The 26,536-nt window shown below is 38.9% G+C and overlaps 2 protein-coding genes across 3 annotated transcripts; one reads left to right on the top strand and one right to left on the bottom strand.

Moving 5' to 3' along the window:
• Positions 1-641: 641 nt before the first annotated feature.
• On the bottom strand, positions 642-14,003 carry LOC102809075 (glycine-N-acyltransferase-like protein 3). Of its 2 annotated transcripts, XM_085500441.1 has the most exons (7): positions 13,879-14,003; positions 7,616-7,726; positions 6,463-6,687; positions 4,109-4,225; positions 3,717-3,822; positions 3,110-3,227; positions 642-2,521 (listed from the first exon to the last, which is right to left on the bottom strand). In XM_085500441.1, the coding sequence occupies exons 3-7, from the start codon at positions 6,631-6,633 to the stop codon at positions 2,101-2,103; spliced, it is 933 nt and encodes a 310-aa protein (XP_085356567.1). In that variant the 5' UTR covers positions 6,634-6,687; positions 7,616-7,726; positions 13,879-14,003; the 3' UTR covers positions 642-2,100. The 2 variants fall into 2 exon arrangements, with proteins under 2 accessions (XP_085356567.1, XP_085356568.1); XM_085500442.1 differs by lacking the exons at positions 7,616-7,726; positions 13,879-14,003 and having other exon boundaries at positions 6,463-6,992.
• On the top strand, positions 13,986-15,566 carry LOC146742738 (uncharacterized). The gene is made up of 2 exons (XM_085500444.1): positions 13,986-14,394; positions 14,828-15,566. The coding sequence occupies exons 1-2, from the start codon at positions 14,095-14,097 to the stop codon at positions 15,305-15,307; spliced, it is 780 nt and encodes a 259-aa protein (XP_085356570.1). The 5' UTR covers positions 13,986-14,094; the 3' UTR covers positions 15,308-15,566.
• The last annotated feature ends 10,970 nt before the right edge of the window (positions 15,567-26,536 follow it).

Genomic DNA, 26,536 nt, shown 5'->3' with positions numbered 1-26,536 from the left:
TATGTGTAAAAAAAAACTTATAGTAATAATGTATCATTTACAAACTTGTTTTGCGGGAGATACGTGACGTCATACAGTTCAAGTTGGGTATTATGCCTCGGTTGTTAATTTCATTTTGCGTTTACAGCTCAGGAAGCATTCGTGCACTTGGCCATACCGTGGAAGGTCCGTTAGTACCTTCCATGGCCATACAGAGTAATCCTACAGATATTAACGGCGATGGCAACTACTATTATCTGAATTTCATTCGGAACATATACACGGCAGTGATATGCGTTTATATGTTATTGAACACGTGTTTAAGTGGGTGACAACAACTTTTGCTCAGAAAGGTGGGAGTTTCGTTGAGCGATTGGATAAAAAATCATCTCATTTGCGTAAATTAATATTTACGAACAACCATGATAAAAAATCATCTTTTCAGTGAAACTTTGCCGAAATGCATTCGAATATCCAACATGTTACTCCTAAATTGACTTCTATTATGAGCTGAAAAGGTAATCGGAAAATTGTTGTAAAACTTAAAGTTAGGCGTGGGAGGCGCCCTCGCCGGCATCAAACCTTACTAACTGCTGGCTATTTAAAAATGTGCTGTTTGAACTCAGTCAAGGGGTTGTGGGTATTTGATACGGCACCCATGGTTATGGTTTGCGTAATATGCTTAATTTAATATGCCTTATTTTTGTCTCTTACAATTGTAATAAATTATCACTGATATAGTGTTTGTTTAAAATTACCAAACTAAGCATCAAGTAAAGCTGTTAATTAAAGATTACTGACGTATTTATAACTGTTGTATCATTGAAATAATTTCTCCATGGCTTTGTTCAGGCATCACAACACATTCTGTTCACCGAACAAAGACGCAGTTGGGATTGAAAATGTCTTTATCTTCTGCACACGTTGTCCTCATTCGTGCCGATTTTTATGGTCAATGTGTATACTAAGTTACATTGATCAATAATAATCAATGAAACTTAGAAACATAACATACACATAGACATGTTCTACGTCACTATCAATACTACTAAATGAAACATAACATACAAATAGACATGTCCTACGTCACTATCACTAATAATCAATGAAACTTAGAAACATAACATACAAATAGACATCTATGTCACTATCAATACTACTAAATTAAACATAACATACAAATAGACATGTCCTACGTCACTATCACTAATAATCAATGAAACTTACATGCTTACAAACATAAAATAGACATGGCCTACGTCACTATCAATAATAATCAATGAAACATAACATACAAATAGACGTGTCCTACGTCACTATCAATAATAATCAATGAAACTTACAAACATAACATAGACATGTCCTACGTCACTATCAATAATAATCAATGAAACATAACATACAAATAGACATGTCCTACGTCACTATCAATAATAATCAATGGAACTTAGAAGCATAACATACAAACAGACATGTCCTACGTCCCTGTCAATAATAATCAATGAAACTTACAAACATAACATAGACATGTTCTACGTCACTATCAATACTACTAAATGAAACATAACATACAAATAGACGTGTCCTACGTCACTATCAATAATAATCAATGAAACTTACAAACATAACATGCAAATAGACATGCCCTACGTCACTATCAATAATAATCAATTAAACTTACAAACATAACATACAAATAGACATGTCCTACGCCACTATCAATAATAACCAGTGAAACTTACATGCTTACAAACATAACATACAAATCGACATGTTATGGGAGGAGATACATTAGGCGCGAAGCTATTCAAAAATCATTTTTGGCTGTTTTGCTGGTACAAGAATTTTTTATAAGATTTTAGCACCTAACTAGAGTGGAGGTGTGACCTGCCTGCCAAGTTAGAGCGAAATCTGCCAGCCAAAAAAAAAATTACAAAAGAATTAATAGACATCACGCAAAAGTGGTTTTGATGGCAATCCTGGTAGAGCGGATCGCCAATAAATTAATCTAAACATTTGCTACAGAATATAATAAGAATATAAAATCGACATTTGAATTCCATATCAGACTGTGTAAGCTCACAACTCTTCCGTATTTATGTTAACTACCAACTGTGTTCATTATTTACACCTTGGTGTATACGCGACCCATATGTGTTGCATATCTGTCTTTTTGTAACCCACCGACCTAACCATATTCACCGATATTTCTTTAGTCGCCACGTCTTGTACATGACACCACGCAATCCCTTTACTTTCACGAATCTTGCGCGTCAAATACGATATAATGATCTTCGCAAATCCCCTTCTTCGGTATAACTCTACTGTATGGACTGTTCCGATTGAACCAAAATAAAGCTCCAATCCCCATGCCACAAGTTCGTTGGTGTTACTTTTAAAAATTCCAGCTGTGGGGTGAGTATCCAGGACTAGTTGATTGCGAATCAGTGATAGCCCGCGGCTTTCGAACCTCCAATACTTCTCTATGGTTCCCATGTCTTCCGGCTTCAATTTTGCGAGGTAGAAACCATCTGTTAAATCGCTGAAATAATAGTTTAGTTTGGTGTAAATAGAATATACAATAAAAGCGGCAATAGCTGTGACTATCGATCTTTTCTCTGATTTTTATTTGTCGAAATGTGGACACTGAGAGCAGAGCACATACGCTATATGCCGACATCGTATATTAAATAATTTGCAAAGGAAAATAGAAAGCGTGCGCCGTCGATCGATTGTTTTACAGTTCCCATCATATGTACATTGATTGTATTCAAAGAAAAGGCGATTAGTCGACCTGTAGATTTCACATCGCATTTCATGTGACACTGTGACTGTTTGGAATGGTGTCTGAGACGATATTTCGGTAGATTTGATCATCTTTATGTGGATATATTTGAACAATATATGTTCAATATCGTAGTTATTGCCGCTTTAGCGCAAGGAGAACAGATAATGACCCGTACACAAATGAGATTATTTTACTGTCAATCAGCCTATCCCAAAGTAATGGTGTCCCGTCTGTTTCTGTTCAATTCTCGACGCTTATCATCCAGGTAATTTCAACATAATTATAATTTGTTTTTGTCACATACTACTGTATTAATTAAACTATGATAAATCACTGGCACACCTTTTGAAAGAACAGTCTTCTTTGTTATAGATATAAACATCGGACCGCCCGGTTTCTTTTAGTTCACTGTGTGCAGGAATACATTCCAATAACATAGATTTGAACTTGCTCTCAATACCTGGGAAGATCAATTGAAAATAAAAATATTTTCTGATATGCAATACTTTTTACATGTTTTTTTTTTCTAAATTGGTTGTGTATATGCGATAATTACGCCCGAATAGGTCATCGGAATCTGCCATTTACACAAATTGTCATCCTAATAAGTTCGAATCCTATATTGCGTGATTATGTTCGTAATATAACTGTAATTTATATAACTATCACACTATCACTTGACCGATAAATGTTTTATTTAAAGTAGTTCTTTGGTGGAAAATTGGGCGGTATTGTATGTATGGAACGCAGGTATATCTTACGTCGTCCGCATTCAACACTGTTCACGTTAATTTTTGCATTGTATATTGAAAAGTATGTACCTTGAATTGGGACCACATAAGACAGCAACGGCGTTCCATAGGTACTCCCCTTATGGAGATCACGTACGTACGTCAACCAACTTCAGCCGAGCACAAATACAAGTACATTGTATATGTTGAGGACTCACCTTTAAAACACAAATTATCATTCCAGTCAATAACCCGTGTATTTTGCAATACATACTTCAGTTTCAGATCATCAGTGGCTTGAAATGTGATAGCGTTGCTGTGTACCTACAAGGAAATCAATATTACAATTGTATATAATTCAATTATTAGAATTACTGAGAGAACTTTTTCAATCACTAGCTGCCCCGTATTTATCGACCCAAGTAGAATTAAAGGACAGCAAACAGACGAAATGTGTGGGGCTATATATTTATCAGTATTGACGTAGATAAAGCGTGGATGTTGTTCAATTCACGAAAGAATCTTGTTAATGTGGCGTCTGTCTCTATGGCGATGATTTGGTCAATGTGTGAATGCGGTGAAACACGGTGAAGTACAATAATAAGCTTACATCAGCGCTATCTGGAAACAAGCACAACAACACAGAAAATGATGGCCATTCGTCCACATACGTCGCCAGTTCAAAATGTTTAGCATCTTTCATGTTGGAATTCAGATGACCAATGACCTTCACAAGAAACAACACAAAAGGTAAATTGTCCGATAATATATTATATATACGTTCACATAAATAAATAACCATAAATATCCAAACATTAATCAATAAAAAAATGTAGGGGCTACACAACGTTATGGTAACACATTGGTACAAACATTACAAACAATAAAAACTTTTTTTTTCTATTTTATCATCAACCAATATTTTGGACTAATAGTAACTTTTAAATTGGTTTTTAATAATATTTCATTTCTGGCATTTTCTATATGGCATATTAATATACTGGAGACTTTAGCGACGATTAGACATAGTCAGGGAACCGTGATTAACAAGTCATTGAAAATGACACAGTCCCCGTTAAATTTATTAAAGTTCTCTTCGTGCTCGTCATATTAAAGCGGAGGGGTTGAAACTTGAGTCCAAAGTGACGTACTAGTACACAACAGATTGTTTATTTACATCAATTCGAACACGTGTTGCGTGACGACCTCTCCGGTTTAAGACATAGCAAAGAAAAACATAGATCACAAGTGAAAGTAAAACAAATTGAGGTGCATGTCTATGTTATTGCACCTGCTAAAATTGTTTAAAGTATGTCAAGTGCCCTCTTGTGTTGATGGTGAAGGCAGTGTCCTCAAATTTGCAGTTTTAATAAATATCCGTTCAAAATAATGCGTTGAAATACACTTTAACGTTTGTCATGCCTCTAATTTAAATTCACGTGACAGGGGGTGTCAAACCGCAGGGGGGATAGTTCATCAGTTTATTAGTGTAAAACGTCCATATCTCCATAACCATATCTGAAAGGCGAAAATCAATCTCAGATATGCGAAAGGTGCTTGCTCGCTGTGACAAAATGCAATGAGACATGTAATTGGCGAATAAAACAGTTACTGTAGCATTAATGTGAATCACCCCTGAGGGTGAATGGAAGCAGAGTAGGTCAGAATAACTGGCATGTCAAAAAAAGACACCAACATTAAGAGTAAGCTAGGCATAGGCCCGATTCAAAAATGTCTAAGCATGTCCAAGTTATCACATTTTAAACAAATAAGATGGCCGCCAGTCGGCCATATTTTATCAAATTGCAAATTGAATTGACATGTACATGTATCAATTTATGACATGCTAAACATCAATAAAAATGATACATGGGTGACAGAGATATAGTAATATGGCCAAAGATAAAAACAGCCGTTATTCGGCCATCTTTGGTCTGATTATGAAACAAACTGACATGTATGATGTATGTGCCAAATACGAATGAAAATAGTACATAAATCTTGGAAATATAGTAGTAAGGCCAAAAAGTCAGATGGCTGTCAATCGGCCATCCTGGATCCGATTTTGAAACAAAATGTCATGGACATGTATCCTAACATGTATAAAGTATGTGCCAAAAGCATGTCCAAGATACCACATTTGAAAAAAGAAAAAGCAAGATGCCTGCCAGGAGGCGATCTTTGATCCAATTGCGAAAGCACATTATTACAAAATATACATGGACATGTATTCTAATATGTATAATCTATGTACCAAGTTTGAATGAAAACTTACAGAGCATGTCCAAAATACAGCAGATGACTGCCATTCGGCCATTTTGAACCGAATCGTAAACCACTGCATGTGCATATGTCCCACATAAAGTACTAGGCACATGCAAAGACTGAACCGAATCGGTCCGAAGGATTCTGAAATATGAATCCGGACGCACGCATGAACGCATGGACGGACGGCGACGAAATTATAAGTCCCTGTTTTCGGACTTCGTCCGAACGGGGACTAATAAAGTTAGAAACAAATTATGTGGGCTGTAAAACGTGGCACTGTGGCGTCATGTGTTTACATTGCTGCCACTCAGCACATGAATGCGTGACTGTAAATGTCGCTCACTGATAAACACTATCTCGAGATCTGATATGGCATGCAAAGAGTTAATAAAAACACAAATAGTTTAAATAATATCACAATTTGGGTGTTTCATTGAATAAAGAATTCAATTTTAAGATTGCAAAACAGATACAAAAAGAGGGGATATGCCTATCCATCCCATAATCAATACTTAGTATAGTTCCACGTGACCAATAATTTCAATATATTTCAATACAAAATGATCCCCGCTGGCAAATTTAAATAAACATACTCTCCCATATTGTAAAAAACACAAATAAAACAAGGCACTGTGTGCAAGTCTATAATACTATCAACAAATTGGTTTTAAATAACCGTGTGTGTCACAAACTGACCTTTAAGGATGACGGTACCTGTTCTCTTAAATGTTGTAAAAGCTGTGGATACTTATCTGGCGGTAACACCTGAAGGGGGTCACACCAGGCGTCAGAGAACGCCGAAAAGCTCGGCGACGGGTCACACCGGGCGTCAGGACACGGCGAAGAACTCGGTGACGTTCTATCCATTTATGTGGTGTTAAGATAGTTCTGAAAATTGAGAACTGCCCCTATTCAAAATACCTAAATAGACGAATTTGTAAATGTAGTTTGAATTGGCACACACCCCTTCGTAAATCAATGCAGTCTATGTTGTAATGTGCATGTAACACTATTTTGAATTCCAATGCACACATTCGTCGCACAAAAAAAATAAAAACATTTATAGGTGGAATTCCGATATCTACTACCTTATATGTATAAATTAAACGTACATGTTTAAGATGCATGTGACGTAACAGTTAATAGTTCAGTTTATAAAACACATTTGGAAAGTGGGAATAGTAATTCCGTGATCGACTCATTGTTTCAACATAGGGCGTCATATAGTTAATGTTTATGTGACAATTTGTTTAAATGTTTAAAACGGCCGCAAAATTAAAACGAATCTAGGTAGGCGTACTATATTTATACAACTCAGGGTCACGTGCACATGTTCAAAGTGTTCTTGACTGTAACCATGGAAAGTACCTTCCATGCTGTAACACACCAGTATAATGTTCGTATGCAAGTTAGTTAAACGGTTACGTTGATATTCAAATTAGTAAACTTTACAATTTTATAAATCGATTTATTAATAACTAACATAGGAATAATGATGAATGGTTTAATAATTTTAATATCAATGTGACAGTTTAATAATTTGCATATGAGGGCAGATGAAAACACCATTCATATGCAAACAGTGCAAATCGCACCTGTTTTAATATGTACATTAAATTTCAAACTCGTTTCTAACATCACAAAGTTTTACAAATTAAATACGTGATTTTTAGTTGAAGTTGTGGTTGACGGGGTTTTGCCAGTACTCTCCTTCATTGGGTGTTCGCCATGCAGGTCGGTATAATAACCGGAACCAAATAATGAAATGAACGTGTATATACTAGTTACACAAGAACGTATACAAATCATAAATATGCATTTCACACGTAAAAATCTGTAATTAACATACCACTTGGCAATCAATGACTCAGGTCTGCGAGACTGAATAATCCGTGTGCTGATTAGACAATCGTCAATCGTCGTCTCCCATAACAATGAAGTTTAGAATTTTAAACCTATTCTGAAAGATACAATTATACATAAATCCTATCAACTGACATAGTTGACTCTATTCCTATTAAAATATATAGTTATTTTGAAACCATCACTGTGTTTACGGTTCCGGGGATGCATTGGTAACATATTTACTACTTTAGGAGTCAATTCAATCCGTCACGTGACAAATCGCCACTAGACATGCTATGAGTGAAACACATTTCTGTACGCGAAGAAAAAGAGTTTTGGGAGAATTTGGAATGACGTTTTAGTAACGTATTGGCTTTAAATTACAGTCGTTTCAACTGACATTTTAATAAATGCTAATAAATATGTTATAATAGTTATAGCCTTGATGTCAAAGGTTTTCCTTGTATGAACCAATCTGATTAGTTCGATTGTTATTGCATAATTTCTGACTTAATTGCTCCCAGCTATTGTGCCTGTGAATGCGTTTTCACAAATTATAAAATTTGTCATAATAATTGCATTTAGTATGATTATACATATCTACATTTTCATTAAAAAATGTCAAAACACAATCATTTGTCACGAATAGTTGACATGCGGTATATACGTTACCATGTAATAAAATGGTGACGAAATATAGGATAACATCCATATTTTCAAGTTATACTATATGTTTATTTTCGTTTGTCAGTAACTACTCACCCGCATCATTAGATGTTTTAAGATGGTCAGTACGTGAACCAGCTATAAAGATGACACAAGTCTTGCTGTAATACTTCAACATCCTACTTAATGTTTACTCTTTCTAAAATGTTTGTGTCATCAGTAAAAATGGAAAGCATTGATATTACATTTACAAGAGGTTCAGGGACTGGTCTTCCTTTCTTACATTTGTGCTTGTCCATGTGAGCTAACGCATTGTTATGCAATCACATTAACCTAATTTAAGGAGATCAAATAAAGCAACGCAGAGCTTCCCCATACAAGGAGGCGCTGAGAACGGCCGGAGGTATTTTGGAGTGCGCATTATCTATACAGAAGAGACAGTAGGAATAATGACTTTCATGTCATGATAGAGCGTGGTGTATTCATGTGGGTCACGAATAACGGCTTCACAGCGTACTGGGTAGTTTACTAGTGTATTATGTGATGCACATGGACATACAACAAACTTCGCACCATAGAATAAATAGAAACATGGTTTGTTGGTGAATGTATGAGTACGAAACTTTTCATGTGTATATTACTCCACCAGGTCACGCCCAAATGCCCGCTATAATATAACGGATATTTTTCCATACATTTGGCGATTGTGTCGCACTGATACATTATCCGATCTTATTAAAATATCCCGAGGGTATTTATTTATTTATTTGTACATGTAGTTACTAAATATTTGAGAGAGTGGTTGTTTTCCTTTTTTTTTTTTTTTTTGGTCGCCAAACTCAATTGTGGCTCTTTACGATCGTGATCAGCCTCCAAATTGTTGCTATGGTATTTCCGACAATCTTAACAAATATGTGTTGCTAGCGCCCGTTGTGGGGGTAAATGTCATTGTGTCAACACAGGTGGCGCTATTCAGCACAGATATCTCGATATCGGTGTCTCCAATTGATGTATGCGCACGCTATATACCTCACGAATAGGACCTCACAGATACGACCTCACGAATAGTACTCAGGAAGTGACGTATTGATTGTTCAATGGTGGTACATTATAAGTAAACGATGCCGGGGCCATTAGTATAAATATATTTCGTAAATAAAAACTGAGCTCGCGACGTGGACTCGGGTCGCACACAGTCGGATAGAGGGACTGTGGGCCGAAGTAGCAAGGGCCGGGAGCAAGGGAGTGTTTGGTTTTTGAATAAGCCGTGGTTTGCGGTGCTACTATTCGATGACTCGCGATGTAACAGTCGATACTGCGACTGATTAAAACACCGTGTCCCGTTATATTCATGAGCACAGAATGTGTTTTGAGGCCTTCGAGTTCCAGTTGATAATCTTGAATTTATCGGTAGTGATGTTTTCAACAATCAGATTTTTCGATACTTTGTCGAAGTTGGTCATGGAGAGTGACATACGTATAGAGTCATGTACGTCCTGGCAGAGTACTGATGACAACAAATAATGATGCTCGCAAAATAATTCTAAAATAAAACAGTGTTCGCTTATAATTATAAATGTGTGGGTTGACGAGAACTGCGGTGTTACCTAAATATAGCTTTGAAAAACAGTGTTTAGATTTCCAAATAATCTGGGTGACAGTATACTCTCAATATATTACATAAAATATACATGATTCGTCTTCATTGATTAACAAAATTACTTGACCCATTATTTGAATGGACATTAGCAGTAAGTTTCATGTTTTAATGCTGAAATGTAATTATTTACGCAACAACAAACTTATATAGAACTCACGGTCTCACGTTTTGTCCCAGTTTGTGCTATTACAGGGAATGACATTTTCCAGTACACGAATAACGCTTTATAAATGCTCTCCGAGTGCACATTTTATTTCAAATGACAGCAGTGTGATGATACCATTCAAGCAAATGTTTTATTTGCAAAATCAATGTCGAAATATGTAAGATGGTATGTTTTAATACGTGTTCTAAACTCCACTTCTTATTTAAATTAGGAAAGGTCTTAGAACTCCATTTTGAGTAAATTGTACTAAAATGGATATTAAAATTTTGATGGAAATGTGTTGTCATAAGAATACATAGTTCTACATTTCACTAAAAAGAGGGCTTAGATAATTCGAAAAAAGAACTCCGTAGCGCAGAATGTACCTATTCCTCTCCAATACATATAGCTTCAACTTGACAGTGAACCCCTTTCATTCACGGTGAATCGTTATTTAAGGATGTAACCCTGCATATTGTCTGTTTTTCTGTTGCCTAATAAGTATATTAAATGAAATTGGAAAATGTCAAATAAATAATATTTTCTATTACTATTTTGATAAATTATTATACTTAGTTGAGATGATGAATTCCACGTCTTTGTTTTACTCATTTAATGAAATATAAATTGCACTTACTACTATATCAGAAAAGACAGCAATTACACAAAAACACAATATAGAGTACTGAGGCCATTCATAGAAATGTAGATGTTTTAAAAATTATCATACTTCTACCGTTAAATGCGATTTAAACTTGAAGTTAGCTTGTTCATTAAGGCTGAATGAAATTCATAGTCACATAACTTACTTGCAGTTGACTGCCGAATGGACTGTGAACCAAAACTGTGTTGGAGTCACATCCATGTGATACTAGTATATCACCCCAACCATTCGACTACAACTACACATATCCATGTGATACTAGTATATCACCTCAACCATTTGACTACAACTACACATATCCATGTGATACTAGTAAATCACCCCAACCATTTGACTACAACTACACATATCCATGTGATACTAGTATATCACCCCAACCATTTGACTACAACTACACATATCCATGTGATACTAGTATATCACCTCAACCATCCGACTACAACTACACACATCCATGTGATACTAGTATATCACCCCAACCATTCGACTACAACTACACATATCCATGTGATACTAGTATATCACCTCAACCATTTGACTACAACTACACATATACATGTGATACTAGTATATCACCTCAACCATTTGACTACAACTACACATATCCATGTGATACTAGTATATCACCTCAACCATTTGACTACAACTACACATATCCATGTGATACTAGTATATCACCTCAACCATTCGACTACAACTACACATATCCATGTGATACTAGTATATCACCTCAACCATTTGACTACAACTACACATATCCATGTGATACAAGTATATCACCTCAACCATTTGACTACAACTACACATATCCATGTGATACTAGTATATCACCTCAACCATTTGACTACAACTACACATATCCATGTGATACTAGTATATCACCCCCAACCATCCGACTACAACTACACATATCCATGTGATACTAGTATATCACCTCAACCATCTGACTACAACTACACATATCCATGTGATACTAGTATATCACCTCAACCATTCGACTACAACTACACATATCCATGTGATACTAGTATATCACCTCAACCATTTGACTACAACTACACATATCCATATGATACTAGTATATCACCCCAACCATTTGACTACAACTACACATATCCATGTGATACTAGTATATCACCTCAACCATCCGACTACAACTACACATATCCATGTGATACTAGTATATCACCCCAACCATTCGACTACAACTACACATATCCATGTGATACTAGTATATCACCTCAACCATTTGACTACAACTACACATATCCATGTGATACTAGTATATCACCTCAACCATCCGACTACAACTACACATATCCATGTGATACTAGTATATCACCTCAACCATTTGACTACAACTACACATATCTATGTGATACTAGTATATCACCCAACCATCCGACTACAACTACACATATCCATGTGATACTAGTATATCACCCAACCATCCGACTACAACTACACATATCCATGTGATACTAGTATATCACCCAACCATCCGACTACAACTACACATATCCATGTGATACTAGTATATCACCCAACCATCCGACTACAACTACACATATCCATGTGATACTAGTATATCACCTCAACCATCTGACTACACTACTACTATAATGGCTTATATAGACATTTTGATAACAGAAGCACATCAGGCAAGTCATGATAATTTATACATGTGATATTGATATACATGCACCTGTTTTGAATCTAAAAAGGACAACATTAAATAATTCCTTTTCTCACATATTTAACATGTTGTCACTGGCATACTATTGTAAATATAACCTATTGTAGAAATAATGATTCCCACTTATTCATATTTTCAGCACATGGTATGTTTTGATCCATCATTGTATCAACTGTTATCAAATGATGACATAGGTTGTATAGAACGAAACCTGAATAAAAAGGTTTGTTAATTTAGTTTATACAAAAGAGCATATAATGTAGAAAATTACACATGATTAAGTAGGATTATATAGGTCATGTAATTGACCTATATAACAAGTAACCATGACAAAGGGTAATTTCTGAATTAAGGCAACTGTAATTTGTCATCAGTATTAAGCAACCCACTTATAACCTAGCAATTAATAGCATGCATTTAATGTTGCCAAAGGTATGTGTACATACATGAAAAGTCTTTCATTTTATTCTGAGCGCTTCAGACATCATACAGAAAACTATTTAGTAAAATGAAATAAATCAAATTTTACTAACACAATGTGTACCAGTACAACTAAGTTCCTGTATCACTAGTTAAACAATCGAATTTTAACATTTTGCATTTTGAATCAAAACATTGGCTGATGTATGGGAAAGTTTGAAGAATGACAAGTTGAAAAGTGTTGAGAGGTGATTTACAGTATAACTGGCATCGGCAGTTTTAAATTTATTTATTCAGTTGTATTAATATTTTGTACATGCTTGTTATTTATTTTCATGTGAGTGCATATATGTGATAATTACAATTTTAATTTCCTCTCTGTGAGCACTGCTCTGAGAATACTAATACAAGTGTTTAAACTTTTTCTTGGCAGGTTGATTTCAACAAGGTGAAACTTCTTTTTCTACCTATTAATGACAACAATCACTGGACTCTACTTGTAAGTAAATAAACACTGTAAAAATTGAAATGTTTAAATAGCAAGTGTTCTCACTTCTAAATTTCAGCAATACTCAGTATACAAACCCTAATGGTTACATTAAAATCGTGATGGTTATCAAGGTAAATGTGGAATGGTTGTATAACGCCACTTGAAGGCCTCTATTGCATGCTTTCACAAGGAAACCAACTTGATGAAGCACACAAGTATTAACAATGCCCAAAATTGACATGACACAGCTGTTGTAAAATAGTAAACAAATCTAAATTGAGTCACCCATATTGAATCAACATCTTTGTTTTACCCCTGGAAGGGACAAAAATCTATTTGTTGCTCCACCGTGATAAATCGACTCGGCTAAATTGAAAAAACCGCAAATAACAAAATTCATGTGTTAAAAAGTGAATTTCTGTCTGACGACACGACAAAGGTTCACATACTGTTTAGGAAAACGTGCGATTACTAGTAAACAACACATCGTGTATGTAACGAGAAGAAAATAACAAACACAACTAACCTGTTGGCCATGTTGTATAATGCAATGGGTAATATGTAAAGTAGGTCGTATTCGTGAGGTCCTATTTGAGAGCTCACAGATACGACCCAAAGTGGCGTGCGCATAACCCGTATTGTATCGGTGAGACGGTTGGTTTGCGATCGTAAATGTTTCATAAAGACCATAGAGGGCGCGATATGGTTAACCCGGGCTTTAATCGGAAACAAAACATGCAAAATGGCTGAATCGGACGGTAGATTGAAGCTCGAAGACATCGAATCGATTGGAAGTTTACGATCTCGAAGGTGCCGAACTCAGTCCGGTAAAGATGACGTGAACTGGAAGGACATGCTCGCGGAGCCCCTGTATGGACGTATATGCAACACTCCCCCAGGGGACGATTTGCCAGAAAAGCTATCGAAACGAAGAACAGCGTTCGTGTTTGGACCAGAAACTATATGCAACGCACTATTGACAATGCGTCCCTATGAGTTACTCATACGTTTAGGGTATTCGCCTCAATACATAGATTTAAAGGTAATGAGTGTTTTTTTTTATATTATAATTCGTCATCATGTAATTTTTATTTTAATAATTTTGCTATTTTAATATTCGCCCGATAATACGGTAATTTATTACTCGCCACGCAGTCACCCTCTTCCTATATTGATAGAGGGACTGTACTCGCCTGTATAATTTACAGGTATCTGTTATTGTGGAGTTGATTGAAATCAGTACTAGTACCTTTAAACTTGACAGAAATCAATCACTTCAAGAATCAGTAGACAGTCGATATATACGCTATCTTTTGCTCACTGTTTTTCCACAAATCGATGTCAAATCAGTCCCTGAGATAAGTAGCCTGCCAGTGGATTCATTTATATTTTTGTTCATTATTTTTCATTTCTGCTGGCGGTGGGTTGTGACTATTTTAGCTTACATGGTGACGTCATTGTTATTATTATTTCAGGTAAATCAGCAAAACAGAGCATTCTGGGTATTGTTATTTCGCCAAAGTGTCGCTGCAAATTTGCCTGTGGTGCCGGCGTCGTGGAGCGGAGTTATCGAAATCGTACGTCTGTGTTATCCTCTAGCATTAGAACCAATCGTGAACAATCTAAGTTCGATGAAACGTCATGACTGTAACTACTATGAAGAAATAGCAGGATTCAAGTTCATGAATGCGTTGAAAGACACATCCGGACCCATGTTTATGAGTTATGAGAAGTTTCTTTCGCTGGAGCGCCCTCAGACGCCGTGGCAGACGAGACTATTTTTATATTGCGAACTTCGGCTGAATGAACTATTTTCTGGGGACGGATACACTCGTCTTGAAGACGGTAATAGGGGAGAAATGGAATACATGTGCCCGAATTTCAGCTTGGAACAATTAGGAGAAAACAATTACACTGTCTATCAACTAAAACAGATCAGTGTGCTCAGAAATTAGACACTGTCATAACAGTTTGATTAGTTGTTGTACATATTACTGTTGTTATGACATTATTAATATTAATTACAGAACATAAATAATATTATAATATAACATTGTATATTGAATGTGAGAACTACTCAATGGAGTTACTTTCAATAATATACTCTGCTATTTTGTTGTGCAATTTCTTATTTAAATAGCCTGGTTCGCTTGTCTGTTGTACATCATATGTCCTGTCCTGAAATGTAGTATCATTAAAATTACTGTTAACTTTTGTAATGAGTGTACTTTCACGAATTTTGAAACATTTTAGACAATGTGAATTCCGTTGAACGACCTTTGCGTGGCATGGCACTGCAAGCTTAGACTTGCATATTCGGTGGTCAAAGCCTATTGCAGTTGTTGTAAACAGCGCCACCAAGTGTTGACTACTAGTATGTAGAAACAGTCATACACGTAATATTGAAACGACAAATGAAATAATGTGTTTTGTTTTAGCAGAAATTACACACAGAAAAGATTTCCAAAAATAGTTTCAGAATTCCGCATTGTGTAGCACCGCTAAGGTGAAAAGTATTCTGTTTTTTTTTTCGTATTTTACGCTTTCGTAATTAACATTTTTGTTGTTGATTGCGCAATTGAAATTGATATCAAATTTAAAAGCATAAGTAAAAATGAAAATTACAAATCGAAATGCAGCTTACACAATGTATTTTTTGAAACTAGATTTACATTTGTAAATTCACTTTACTTCACTTTCGAAAATGGCTTCAATTGGTTTTTCATTTATATTTTTAATCAATGCTTTTATTTTTTGTCGCCCTTTTCTCCTTGAACTTCAACCCTTGACCTTACCTGCTTGGTTAATCGATGACAAGATGTCATTTCAACGACGTTGTAACACGAGTCGGAAAGATAAATATCAGAATCTTCTCGCAGTGTCTGAATTGAGATGGTCGTTTGCAGATTTGACTGGTATTTTCAACAAGGATCGGTTCAACTGGGGGAGAGGTGCGTTTTTGGAATATAGTGAAAATGGGATCTCATGAAATGTGCCCTCTGAGTCGAACATTATCATACATCATCGTGCTGAGATAGATAGATTTTCAAAAAAATATTACTATAATGAATTAGACATTTTAAAAACAAAATAAGCGTGAAGACGAAGGAATTGAGGGGGTCACAGCTTTTTTTGTTTGTGTCCCATAATTTTTTTTTCCTGAAGACCGATCTTCTCAGCAGTCAAAAAGCTGACTCAACTCGTTTTGGGGCGATTTCATTCGGGGTTCCTACAAAATCGTAAAAGGGTACATGCAAACAATGCCGTTTTATTTTCTGCTGCCATGAGGGGAGGGGATGATACATCCAATAATCGACACTGTATGTGTTTTATAAATTGGGCGTAGTATCCATCATGAAGATGGCGAGTTGGCCAGCAATTTGCGTATTGTGCCAATTGACTTATGTGGTGGAACACGGCGACAGACTCATCTTGTACGGCGCCCTCTTGCGGTGTGTGGACTTTCACACGTAGTAGTATACCAGTTAGACTTGATTACTAGTATTGGTGTACGTGCAGCTTTTTCAATTTTCCATAGATACCTTAGCATTTCTATTCGCACACTGCTTTACATCATTGAAAGTCGATCAAGCAGAGAGAAACACACACCGTGCACGGAGCATTGCGTGACAACGAATTACTTGTGTAAACAGTGACCTGAAACGAAATCACCAGATTAACATCTCTCCACCATTGTGGGAAATCGGTGTTCCAAGTAGATCATTTCATGTGTTGTGAAAACCGTGAAAGGTTAGTATTTGTATTCTGACAGCACCTGTGACTGGATATGTTCCATTACCGGCTAGGAATGCCAAGTACCCGTACATTTTGGAAGAAAAATAAAGATCTTGAAATTTGGTTAGACAGGCCACTTTGGCCGTTAACTCGGTACCCATTAACCACTCATCGAAGTAAGACTTGAACACAATTCTCACGTATTAAAAACTTGTGACTGAAATAGGTGGGTTTGACGTACTCGATGAGAACATTGACGGCGTTTTGTCCGTGATGTTTGTTCAACCATCTCAGCGACCCAAATTATAATGGGGTGTAATAGCAGCTGTATAACACGATTAACTATAAGTCATTAGATACATGATTTAAAAGTAGACTGGTAAACAAGGTTGTTCTCTTCATCGGTGCCACTGTATATCTACTTTGGTTACTCGGTAGCGGCCACTCTATGAGCCGTTAAGCAATAAAGAGGCACAATAAGAGAATAAAGAGCAATAAAGGGAAACATTCCACAAAATTCCTCTGCAAGCTTCTCCATACTTTTATGTTTTATAATTTGAATAAAAAATATCAGGCACGCTCTAACCGCTGTGATCTTGGGGTGTCCATGTCTCATATATTGTTATTTTCCTTCTTTTCTGAAACAAAAATATTTATATATTGAGAATAATACGACTGGTTGATCACAGACACTACTAAACCAGGTACAGTGAAATACATGTAAAAACACGCGCCTGACTGGCGCCGAATATTAACAAGGCGAACTTTGAAAGCACCCGGGCGGTGAAGACCCCAGTATTGAAAGTTCTCCTGTGCAAACATACGTACGCGAGAATTTCCGTTATCGATAGTGTGATGGAATAAACCTTCACAACAATGAGTCATGATCTGTTTATTTGACGCCGTATAGAATTGACGTCTCCATATAACTCACTGACGTACTCCTTTCGTCTTCAGTCATTAACGCCAACATGATCCAATTTACAGCTGTATATGATGGAAATGTGGGATAGCGTTATGCTCATCGTAAGGTATATCCCAAAGCGTGGTACCAGTTGTGTAAATACTTTATGCTCGGGGTACAATATATGGTAATGCATAGTGCCTGGGATTTCATCACAGTCCCTCTATCCGTCACAATACATGATGCCCAGTGATTCAAATATCACATGGAACGTTGTGCCCATAGTGTAAATTATCGCTATGTCGTGGTACCCATAGTGTAAATTATCGCTATGCGTGGTACCCATAGTGTAAATTATCGCTATGCGTGGTACCCATAGTGTAAATTATCGCTATGCGTGGTACCTAGGGTGTAAATTATCGCTATGCGTGGTACCTAGGGTGTAAATTATCGCTATGCGTGGTACCCAGGGTGTAAACAATCGCTATGCGTGGTACCCATAGTGTAAATTATCGCTATGCGTGGTACCCATAGTGTAAATTATCGCTATGCGTGGTACCTAGGGTGTAAATTATCGCTATGCGTGGTACCTATGGTGTAAATTATCGCTATGCGTGGTACCTAGGGTGTAAACAATCGCTATGCGTGGTACCCAGGGTGTAAATTATCGCTATGCGTGGTACCCAGGGTGTAAACAATCGCAATAAGTGGTACCCAGGGTGTAAATTATCGCAATAAGTGGTACCCAGGGTGTAAATTATCGCTATGCGTGGTACCCATAGTGTAAATTATCGCAATAAGTGGTACCCAGGGTGTAAACAATCGCAATAAGTGGTACCCAGGGTGTTAACAATCGCAATAAGTGGTACCCAGGGTGTAAACAATCGCAATAAGTGGTACCCAGGGTGTAAACAATCGCAATAAGTGGTACCCAGGGTGTAAACAATCGCAATAAGTGGTACCCAGGGTGTAAACAATCGCTATGCGTGGTGCCCAGGGTGTAAACAATCGCAATAAGTGGTACCTAGGGTGTAAACAATCGCAATAAGTGGTACCCAGGGTGTAAACAATCGCTATGCGTGGTACCCAGGGTGTAAACAATCGCTATGCGTGGTACCCAGGGTGTAAACAATCGCAATAAGTGGTACCCAGGGTGTAAACAATCGTAATAAGTGGTACCCAGGGTGTAAACAATCGCAATAAGTGGTACCCAGAGTGTAAACAATCGCAATAAGTGGTACCCAGGGTGTAAACAATCGCAATATGTGGTACCCAGGGTGTAAACAATCGTAATAAGTGGTACCCAGGGTGTAAACAATCGCTATGCGTGGTACCCAGGGTGTAAACAATCGCTATGCGTGGTACCCAGGGTGTAAACAATCGCTATGCGTGGTACCCAGGGTGTAAACAATCGCAATAAGTGGTACCCAGGGTGTAATCAATCGCTATGCGTGGTACCCAGGGTGTAAACAATCGCAATAAGTGGTACTCAGGGTGTAAACAATCGCAATAAGAGGTACCCAGGGTGTAAACAATCGCAATAAGTGGTACCCAGAGTGTAAACAATCGCTATGCGTGGTACCCAGGGTGTAAACAATCGCAATAAGTGGTACCCAGGGTGTAAACAATCGCTATGCGTGGTACCCAGGGTGTAAACAAACGCTATGCGTGGTACCCAGGGTGTAACAATCGGTATGCGTGGTACTCGGGGTGTAAACAATCGCTATGCGTGGTACCCAGGGTGTAAACAATCGCTATGCGTGGTACCCAGGGTGTAAACAATCGCAATAAGTGGTACCCAGGGTGTTAACAATCGCTATGCGTGGTACCCAGGGTGTAAACAATCGCAATAAGTGGTACCCAGGGTGTAAACAATCGCTATGCGTGGTACCCAGGGTGTAAACAATCGCTATGCGTGGTACCCAGGGTGTAAACAATCGCTATGCGTGGTACCCAGGGTGTAAACAATCGCAATAAGTGGTACCCAGGGTGTAAACAATCGCAATAAGTGGTACCCAGGGTGTAAACAATCGCAATAAGTGGTACCCTGAGTGTAAACAATCGCTATGCGTGGTACCCAGGGTGTAAACAATCGCTATGCGTAGTACCCAGGGTGTAAACAATCGCAATAAGTGGTCCCCAGGGTGTAAACAATCGCTATGCGTGGTACCCAGGGTGTAAACAAACGCTATGCGTGGTACCCAGGGTGTAACAATCGCTATGCGTGGTACCCAGCGTGTAAACAATCGCTATGCGTGGTACCCAGGGTGTAAACAATCGCTATGCGTGGTACCCAGGGTGTAAACAATCGCAATAAGTGGTACCCAGGGTGTTAACAATCGCTATGCGTGGTACCCAGGGTGTAAACAATCGCAATAAGTGGTACCCAGGGTGTAAACAAACGCTATGCGTGGTACCCAGGGTGTAAACAATCGCTATGCGTGGTACCCAGGGTGTAAACAATCGCCATGCGTGGTACCCAGGGTGTAAACAATCGCAATAAGTGGTACCCAGGGTGTAAACAATCGCTATGCGTGGTACCCAGGGTGTAAACAATCGCTATGCGTGGTACCCAGGGTGTAAACAATCGCAATAAGTGGTACCCAGCGTGTAAACAATCGCTATGCGTGGTACCCAGGGTGTAAACAATCGCTATCCGTGGTATCCAGGGTGTAAACAATCGCAATAAGTGGTACCCAGGGTGTTAACAATTGCTATGCGTGGTACCCAGGGTGTAAACAAACGCTATGCGTGGTACCCAGGGTGTAACAATCGCTGTGCGTGGTACCCAGGGTGTAAACAATTGCTATGCGTGGTACCCAGGGTGTAAACAAGCGCAATAAGTGGTACCCATGGTGTTAACAATCGCTATGCGTGGTACCCAGGGTGTAAACAATCGCAATAAGTGGTACCCAGGGTGTAAACAATCGCTATGCGTGGTACCCAGGGTGTAAACAATCGCTATGCGTGGTACCCAGGGTGTAAACAATCGCAATAAGTGGTACCCAGGGTGTAAACATTCGCAATAAGTGGTACCCAGGGTGTAAACAATCGCAATAAGTGGTACCCAGGGTGTAAACAATCGCAATAAGTGGTACCCAGGGTGTAAACAATCGCTATGCGTGGTACCCAGGGTGTAAACAATCGCAATAAGTGGTACCCAGGGTGTAAACAATCGCTATGCGTGGTACCCAGGGTGTAAACAATCGCTATGCGTGGTACCCAGGGTGTAAACAATCGCAATAAGTGGTACCCAGGGTGTAAACAATCGCTATGCGTGGTACCCAGGGTGTAAACAATCGCAATAAGTGGTACCCAGGGTGTAAACAATCGCTATGCGTGGTACCCAGGGTGTAAACAATCGCTATGCGTGGTACCCAGGGTGTAAACAATCGCTATGCGTGGTACCCAGGGTGTAAACAATCGCAATAAGTGGTACCCAGCGTGTAAACAATCGCTATGCGTGGTACCCAGGGTGTAAACAATCGCAATAAGTGGTACCCAGGGTGTAAACAATCGCTATGCGTGGTACCCAGGGTGTAAACAAACGCTATGCGTGGTACCCAGGGTGTAACAATCGCTATGCGTGGTACCCAGCGTGTAAACAATCGCTATGCGTGGTACCCAGGGTGTAAACAATCTCTATGCGTGGTACCCAGGGTGTAAACAATCGCAATAAGTGGTACCCAGGGTGTTAACAATCGCTATGCGTGGTACCCAGGGTGTAAACAATCGCAATAAGTGGTACCCAGGGTGTAAACAATCGCTATGCGTGGTACCCAGGGTGTAAACAATCGCTATGCGTGGTACCCATGGTGTAAACAATCGCTATGCGTGGTACCCAGGGTGTAAACAATCGCAATAAGTGGTACCCAGGGTGTAAACAATCGCTATGCGTGGTACCCAGGGTGTAAACAATCGCTATGCGTGGTACCCAGGGTGTAAACAATCGCAATAAGTGGTACCCAGCGTGTAAACAATCGCTATGCGTGGTACCCAGGGTGTAAACAATCGCTATGCGTGGTACACAGGGTGTAAACAATCGCAATAAGTGGTACCCAGGGTGTAAACAATCGCTATGCGTGGTACCCAGGGTGTAAACAATCGCAATAAGTGGTACCCAGGGTGTAAACAATCGCTATGCGTGGTACCCAGGGTGTAAACAATCGCTATGCGTGGTACCCAGGGTGTAAACAATCGCTATGCGTGGTACCCAGGGTGTAAACAATCGCAATAAGTGGTACCCAGCGTGTAAACAATCGCTATGCGTGGTACCCAGGGTGTAAACAATCGCTATGCGTGGTACCCAGGGTGTAAACAATCGCAATAAGTGGTACCCAGCGTGTAAACAATCGCTATGCGTGGTACCCAGGGTGTAAACAATCGCTATGCGTGGTACCCAGGGTGTAAACAATCGCAATAAGTGGTACCCAGGGTGTAAACAAACGCTATGCGTGGTACCCAGGGTGTAACAATCGCTATGCGTGGTACCCAGCGTGTAAACAATCGCTATGCGTGGTACCCAGGGTGTAAACAATCGCTATGCGTGGTACCCAGGGTGTAAACAATCGCAATAAGTGGTACCCAGGGTGTTAACAATCGCTATGCGTGGTACCCAGGGTGTAAACAATCGCAATAAGTGGTACCCAGCGTGTAAACAATCGCTATGCGTGGTACCCAGGGTGTAAACAATCGCTATGCGTGGTACCCAGGGTGTAAACAATCGCTATGCGTGGTACCCAGGGTGTAAACAATCGCAATAAGTGGTACCCAGGGTGTAAACAATCGCTATGCGTGGTACCCAGGGTGTAAACAATCGCTATGCGTGGTACCCAGGGTGTAAACAATCGCAATAAGTGGTACCCAGCGTGTAAACAATCGCTATGCGTGGTACCCAGGGTGTAAACAATCGCTATGCGTGGTACACAGGGTGTAAACAATCGCAATAAGTGGTACCCAGGGTGTAAACAATCGCTATGCGTGGTACCCAGGGTGTAAACAATCGCAATAAGTGGTACCCAGGGTGTAAACAATCGCTATGCGTGGTACCCAGGGTGTAAACAATCGCTATGCGTGGTACCCAGGGTGTAAACAATCGCTATGCGTGGTACCCAGGGTGTAAACAATCGCAATAAGTGGTACCCAGCGTGTAAACAATCGCTATGCGTGGTACCCAGGGTGTAAACAATCGCTATGCGTGGTACCCAGGGTGTAAACAATCGCAATAAGTGGTACCCAGGGTGTAAACAATCGCTATGCGTGGTACCCAGGGTGTAAACAATCGCAATAAGTGGTACCCTGGGTGTAAACAATCGCTATGCGTGGTACCCAGGGTGTAAACAATCGCTATGCGTGGTACCCAGGGTGTAAACAATCGCTATGCGTGGTACCCAGGGTGTAAACAATCGCAATAAGTGGTACCAAAAGTATAATTAAATGTGTGATGCCCGTGGCTTAACAAATCTCAAAGCGTGGTGATAAAAGGGAGTAAAATATCGCAAGAAGTGGCGGTACTTATGGAGTAACAAATCACAAGGGGTGGGGATACTCAGGAAGTAAAATATCGCAATACGTGATACCCAGACACTAAAATATCGTAATGCATGGCGGTACTCAGGGAGTAAAATATCGCAATGTGTGTCGGTACTCAGGAAGTAAAATGTCGCAATGTGTGGTATCCAGGAAATGAAATATCGAGAGGTGTGGCGGTATTCAGGCGGTAAAATATCGCAATGTGTAGTAGTGCACAGGAAGTAAAATATCACAATGAGTAGTGCTCATGGAGTAAAATATCGCAATAGGAGTGACGGCACTCAGTGAGTGAAATATTGCAATCCCTCTTTGCCCATGGAGTAAAATATCGCAAGGTGTGGCGGTACTCAGTGAGTAAAATATCACAATACCTGGTGCACAGGAAGTAAAATATCGCAATGCATGGCGGTACTCAGGGAGTAAAATATAGCAATACGTGGTGACCAGAGTATAATTCATCGCAATGCATGCTGCCTAAGGCATAATCTATTACAAATTACACATTGCACATTGCCGTCAAATCAGAACCCATCTGAAATGAAGGAAAATGTACAAATACTAACGAAAATTGAGAAACTCTAATCTTAGCGCTCTAATGCTTCGTCTCCGTGAGGTTGACTGCACATAATTGATGTATGAATCGCATCGTAATTTCACTCATGGAGAATAACGTTATTTCTCGTTTGAATCGTTGTACCCGAAATTAGCATTGAATGTGTTCATTTTATCTCTAGCCCACAGCAACAGCTCAACAGCCGTCGTGCATATTTACAACACACACATACTACCGACGTGAATGCGATGATACAGCGACATGGGATGTTTGAAGCGGCGTTTTCGAGTGCCGTTCTTGTTCACATAATAGCACAGCGTATAATTACTTCTGAGCTAAAAAAACTAAATGGGTGACGTCACAGACGGCTACTTGCTTCCAAACAAAGTGTTGTTTTTTGCACGGCATATTTTAGTGGACTCGCTTACTTTATAATACACCATACAATACATGCAAGGTGAAAGGAGTCTGACTTAATTGCCACTTAAAGGCTGCAGTTCAAACATAGCTTAATACAAGTTATAATTCAACACTGCCAAACAAGAGAAAAACACTAAGTACATTAAGGCTACCCGATCTAGTAGGTGCGCTACTGTACAGTGTACGTCACTCGTCTCACATGTTTTGACTGTGTGGCACAAATGTCAATACATCGCCACAGTAATACATCCCCTCACATCGTTCATACGACCCAATCACACGTCGCGTCTTCCCTGCAGGTGAATTCTCGAATCGAACACTTAAGAATCATATTAGCCTCGTTTGGTGACTCAATATTACAATGCGTTAATTTTGTTTGTAATTAACCAAGCCTCGCCCTGCAGGCTGAGTCCAAACTCGTATAAGTATATACAACACCACGAACAAAAACGCTGTGGCACTCGCAAGGGAAATCACTTCGCCTACTCTGTCATGGTTTGATATCATGCCCTTCCAGCTATACATTCGAGTATTCAACGATCATCAGAGAACTGGCTAATACCTCTGACCACCAAGAAAAAGTTTAGTGATCTGAGGTAATGATTGGGTGGAAAATTGCCACCATGGAATAAAACCTAAAATGCATACAATACTACATGTATTTGTTTATTATTCGACTCGGTCGTTATTGACCGGACTGAGACATTCATTTATTTGATAGTCTGCTTGAGAGGGATTGCAACGACGGTTAGGCGTGTCTTATCATCGAGAGTTCAACTCAAAACAACTTCCAAGTTTATTATTTTGCCTACAGGCGTGTTTCAACACACAGAAGGGGGTAATGGATCGATGTCGATTACATAGAGCATGCAAAGTTCAATCCCAACATTGGTATTTATTCGCACCATATGATTTTTAGTGAAAAGGGTTTTCTTTGCCGATGATCTAAACAGACACAGAGTAAATTAATAAATAAATTCGGGATAATAAAAACAGTGACGCGGAAAAGAACGTATGAAGTCTTATCACGAGATCGTTCGCCAGAGAGATTACACGCGACGGTATTTTGACTGACGTACAGTGGCGAGAAGATGAGCTTGGAATCCAGTCCCCTTTACAAACACTGTGGCTTCATACAAAGCAATACAGCAGATCAAGCAATCACACTGCATCCTCGTTATGCCGTTCCGTATTTTAAGTATTCTAAACATTAAGCACTATCAAGTTAATGCGTCAAAGGAGAATAGCTTTCATTTCCATTGTAATCCAATCGGTCTCGGCTAAATTGGCAAATAAAATAGCTAACCGCAATATGAATTGAATAACGCGGTAATATCACGTGGCTCATTACCCGAAGTAGATTTATCTTAATATTTAGAACACAAAAAATACGAATAGTCTAACATGTTAATCGCTGATTTCGAACCAAAACGTGATTTATAATCTTTTTTCAATCAAATATTTATTTTATCTAAAACTGTACATTTGTAATTTACAAAACAAAAGAATCAATTACAAATATAAATGTATAATTCATGTACATTGTTTTTTAACAATTCTTTTAATTTTCGAAGCATTTTGGGGGACTTTTACAATAATTTAAGTAATTTACACTTACTGGAATCAAAGTATCCAGATGTTGTAGCGAGCTGAAAAAATACGTTTATCATCAAGAACACTCGTTGGAGATGATTAACACCAAACAATCGACTGGTGGGTATTCGTCAGGCTTGTCAGTCAGCGTGAACTCGTCATAAATTATTGACACGTACAACCAATCAATTAGCAATATTAAAAATCTTCGAAAATATAACCAACAGATTACTAAATAGGTTTTGGTATGCGTGCCTGTCAAGCCAGTACAATACGATGATTGATAGGCACACATTAAAACAATCGAATTTTACACTCCAATTGCCAGGCAGACTCCTTAACCCCATGGCGAATAACAGATGTAGGAATTCTTGAGCGCGGAGCGGCGGGCGTGGGTTTACGTTTTATGCTACTCTTCAAGGACTGCCGCCGCTGAGTCAGCTGTCG

The sequence above is a fragment of the Saccoglossus kowalevskii genome, chromosome 6, assembly GCF_978046115.1.
Source record: "Saccoglossus kowalevskii chromosome 6, keSacKowa6.1, whole genome shotgun sequence".
Taxonomy (NCBI): Eukaryota; Metazoa; Hemichordata; class Enteropneusta; family Harrimaniidae; genus Saccoglossus; species Saccoglossus kowalevskii.
The sequence above is the reverse complement of the archived record's forward strand: the minus strand, read 5'-3'. Positions and strand labels throughout refer to the sequence as shown.

Excerpts from the sequence above, each read along its gene's own strand:
- LOC102809075 (XM_085500441.1), bottom strand. The coding sequence starts at position 6,633 with ATGGATAGAACGTCACCGAGTTCTTCGCCGTGTCCTGACGCCCGGTGT. Across the intron at positions 4,226-6,462 it reads AGGTACCGTCATCCTTAAAG|GTCATTGGTCATCTGAATTC; the intron begins GTCAGTTTGTGA and ends TTTCTTGTGAAG. Across the intron at positions 2,522-3,109 it reads GAAGACTGTTCTTTCAAAAG|CGATTTAACAGATGGTTTCT; the intron begins GTGTGCCAGTGA and ends CTATTATTTCAG.
- LOC146742738 (XM_085500444.1), top strand. The coding sequence starts at position 14,095 with ATGGCTGAATCGGACGGTAGATTGAAGCTCGAAGACATCGAATCGATT. Across the intron at positions 14,395-14,827 it reads CTCAATACATAGATTTAAAG|GTAAATCAGCAAAACAGAGC; the intron begins GTAATGAGTGTT and ends TTATTATTTCAG.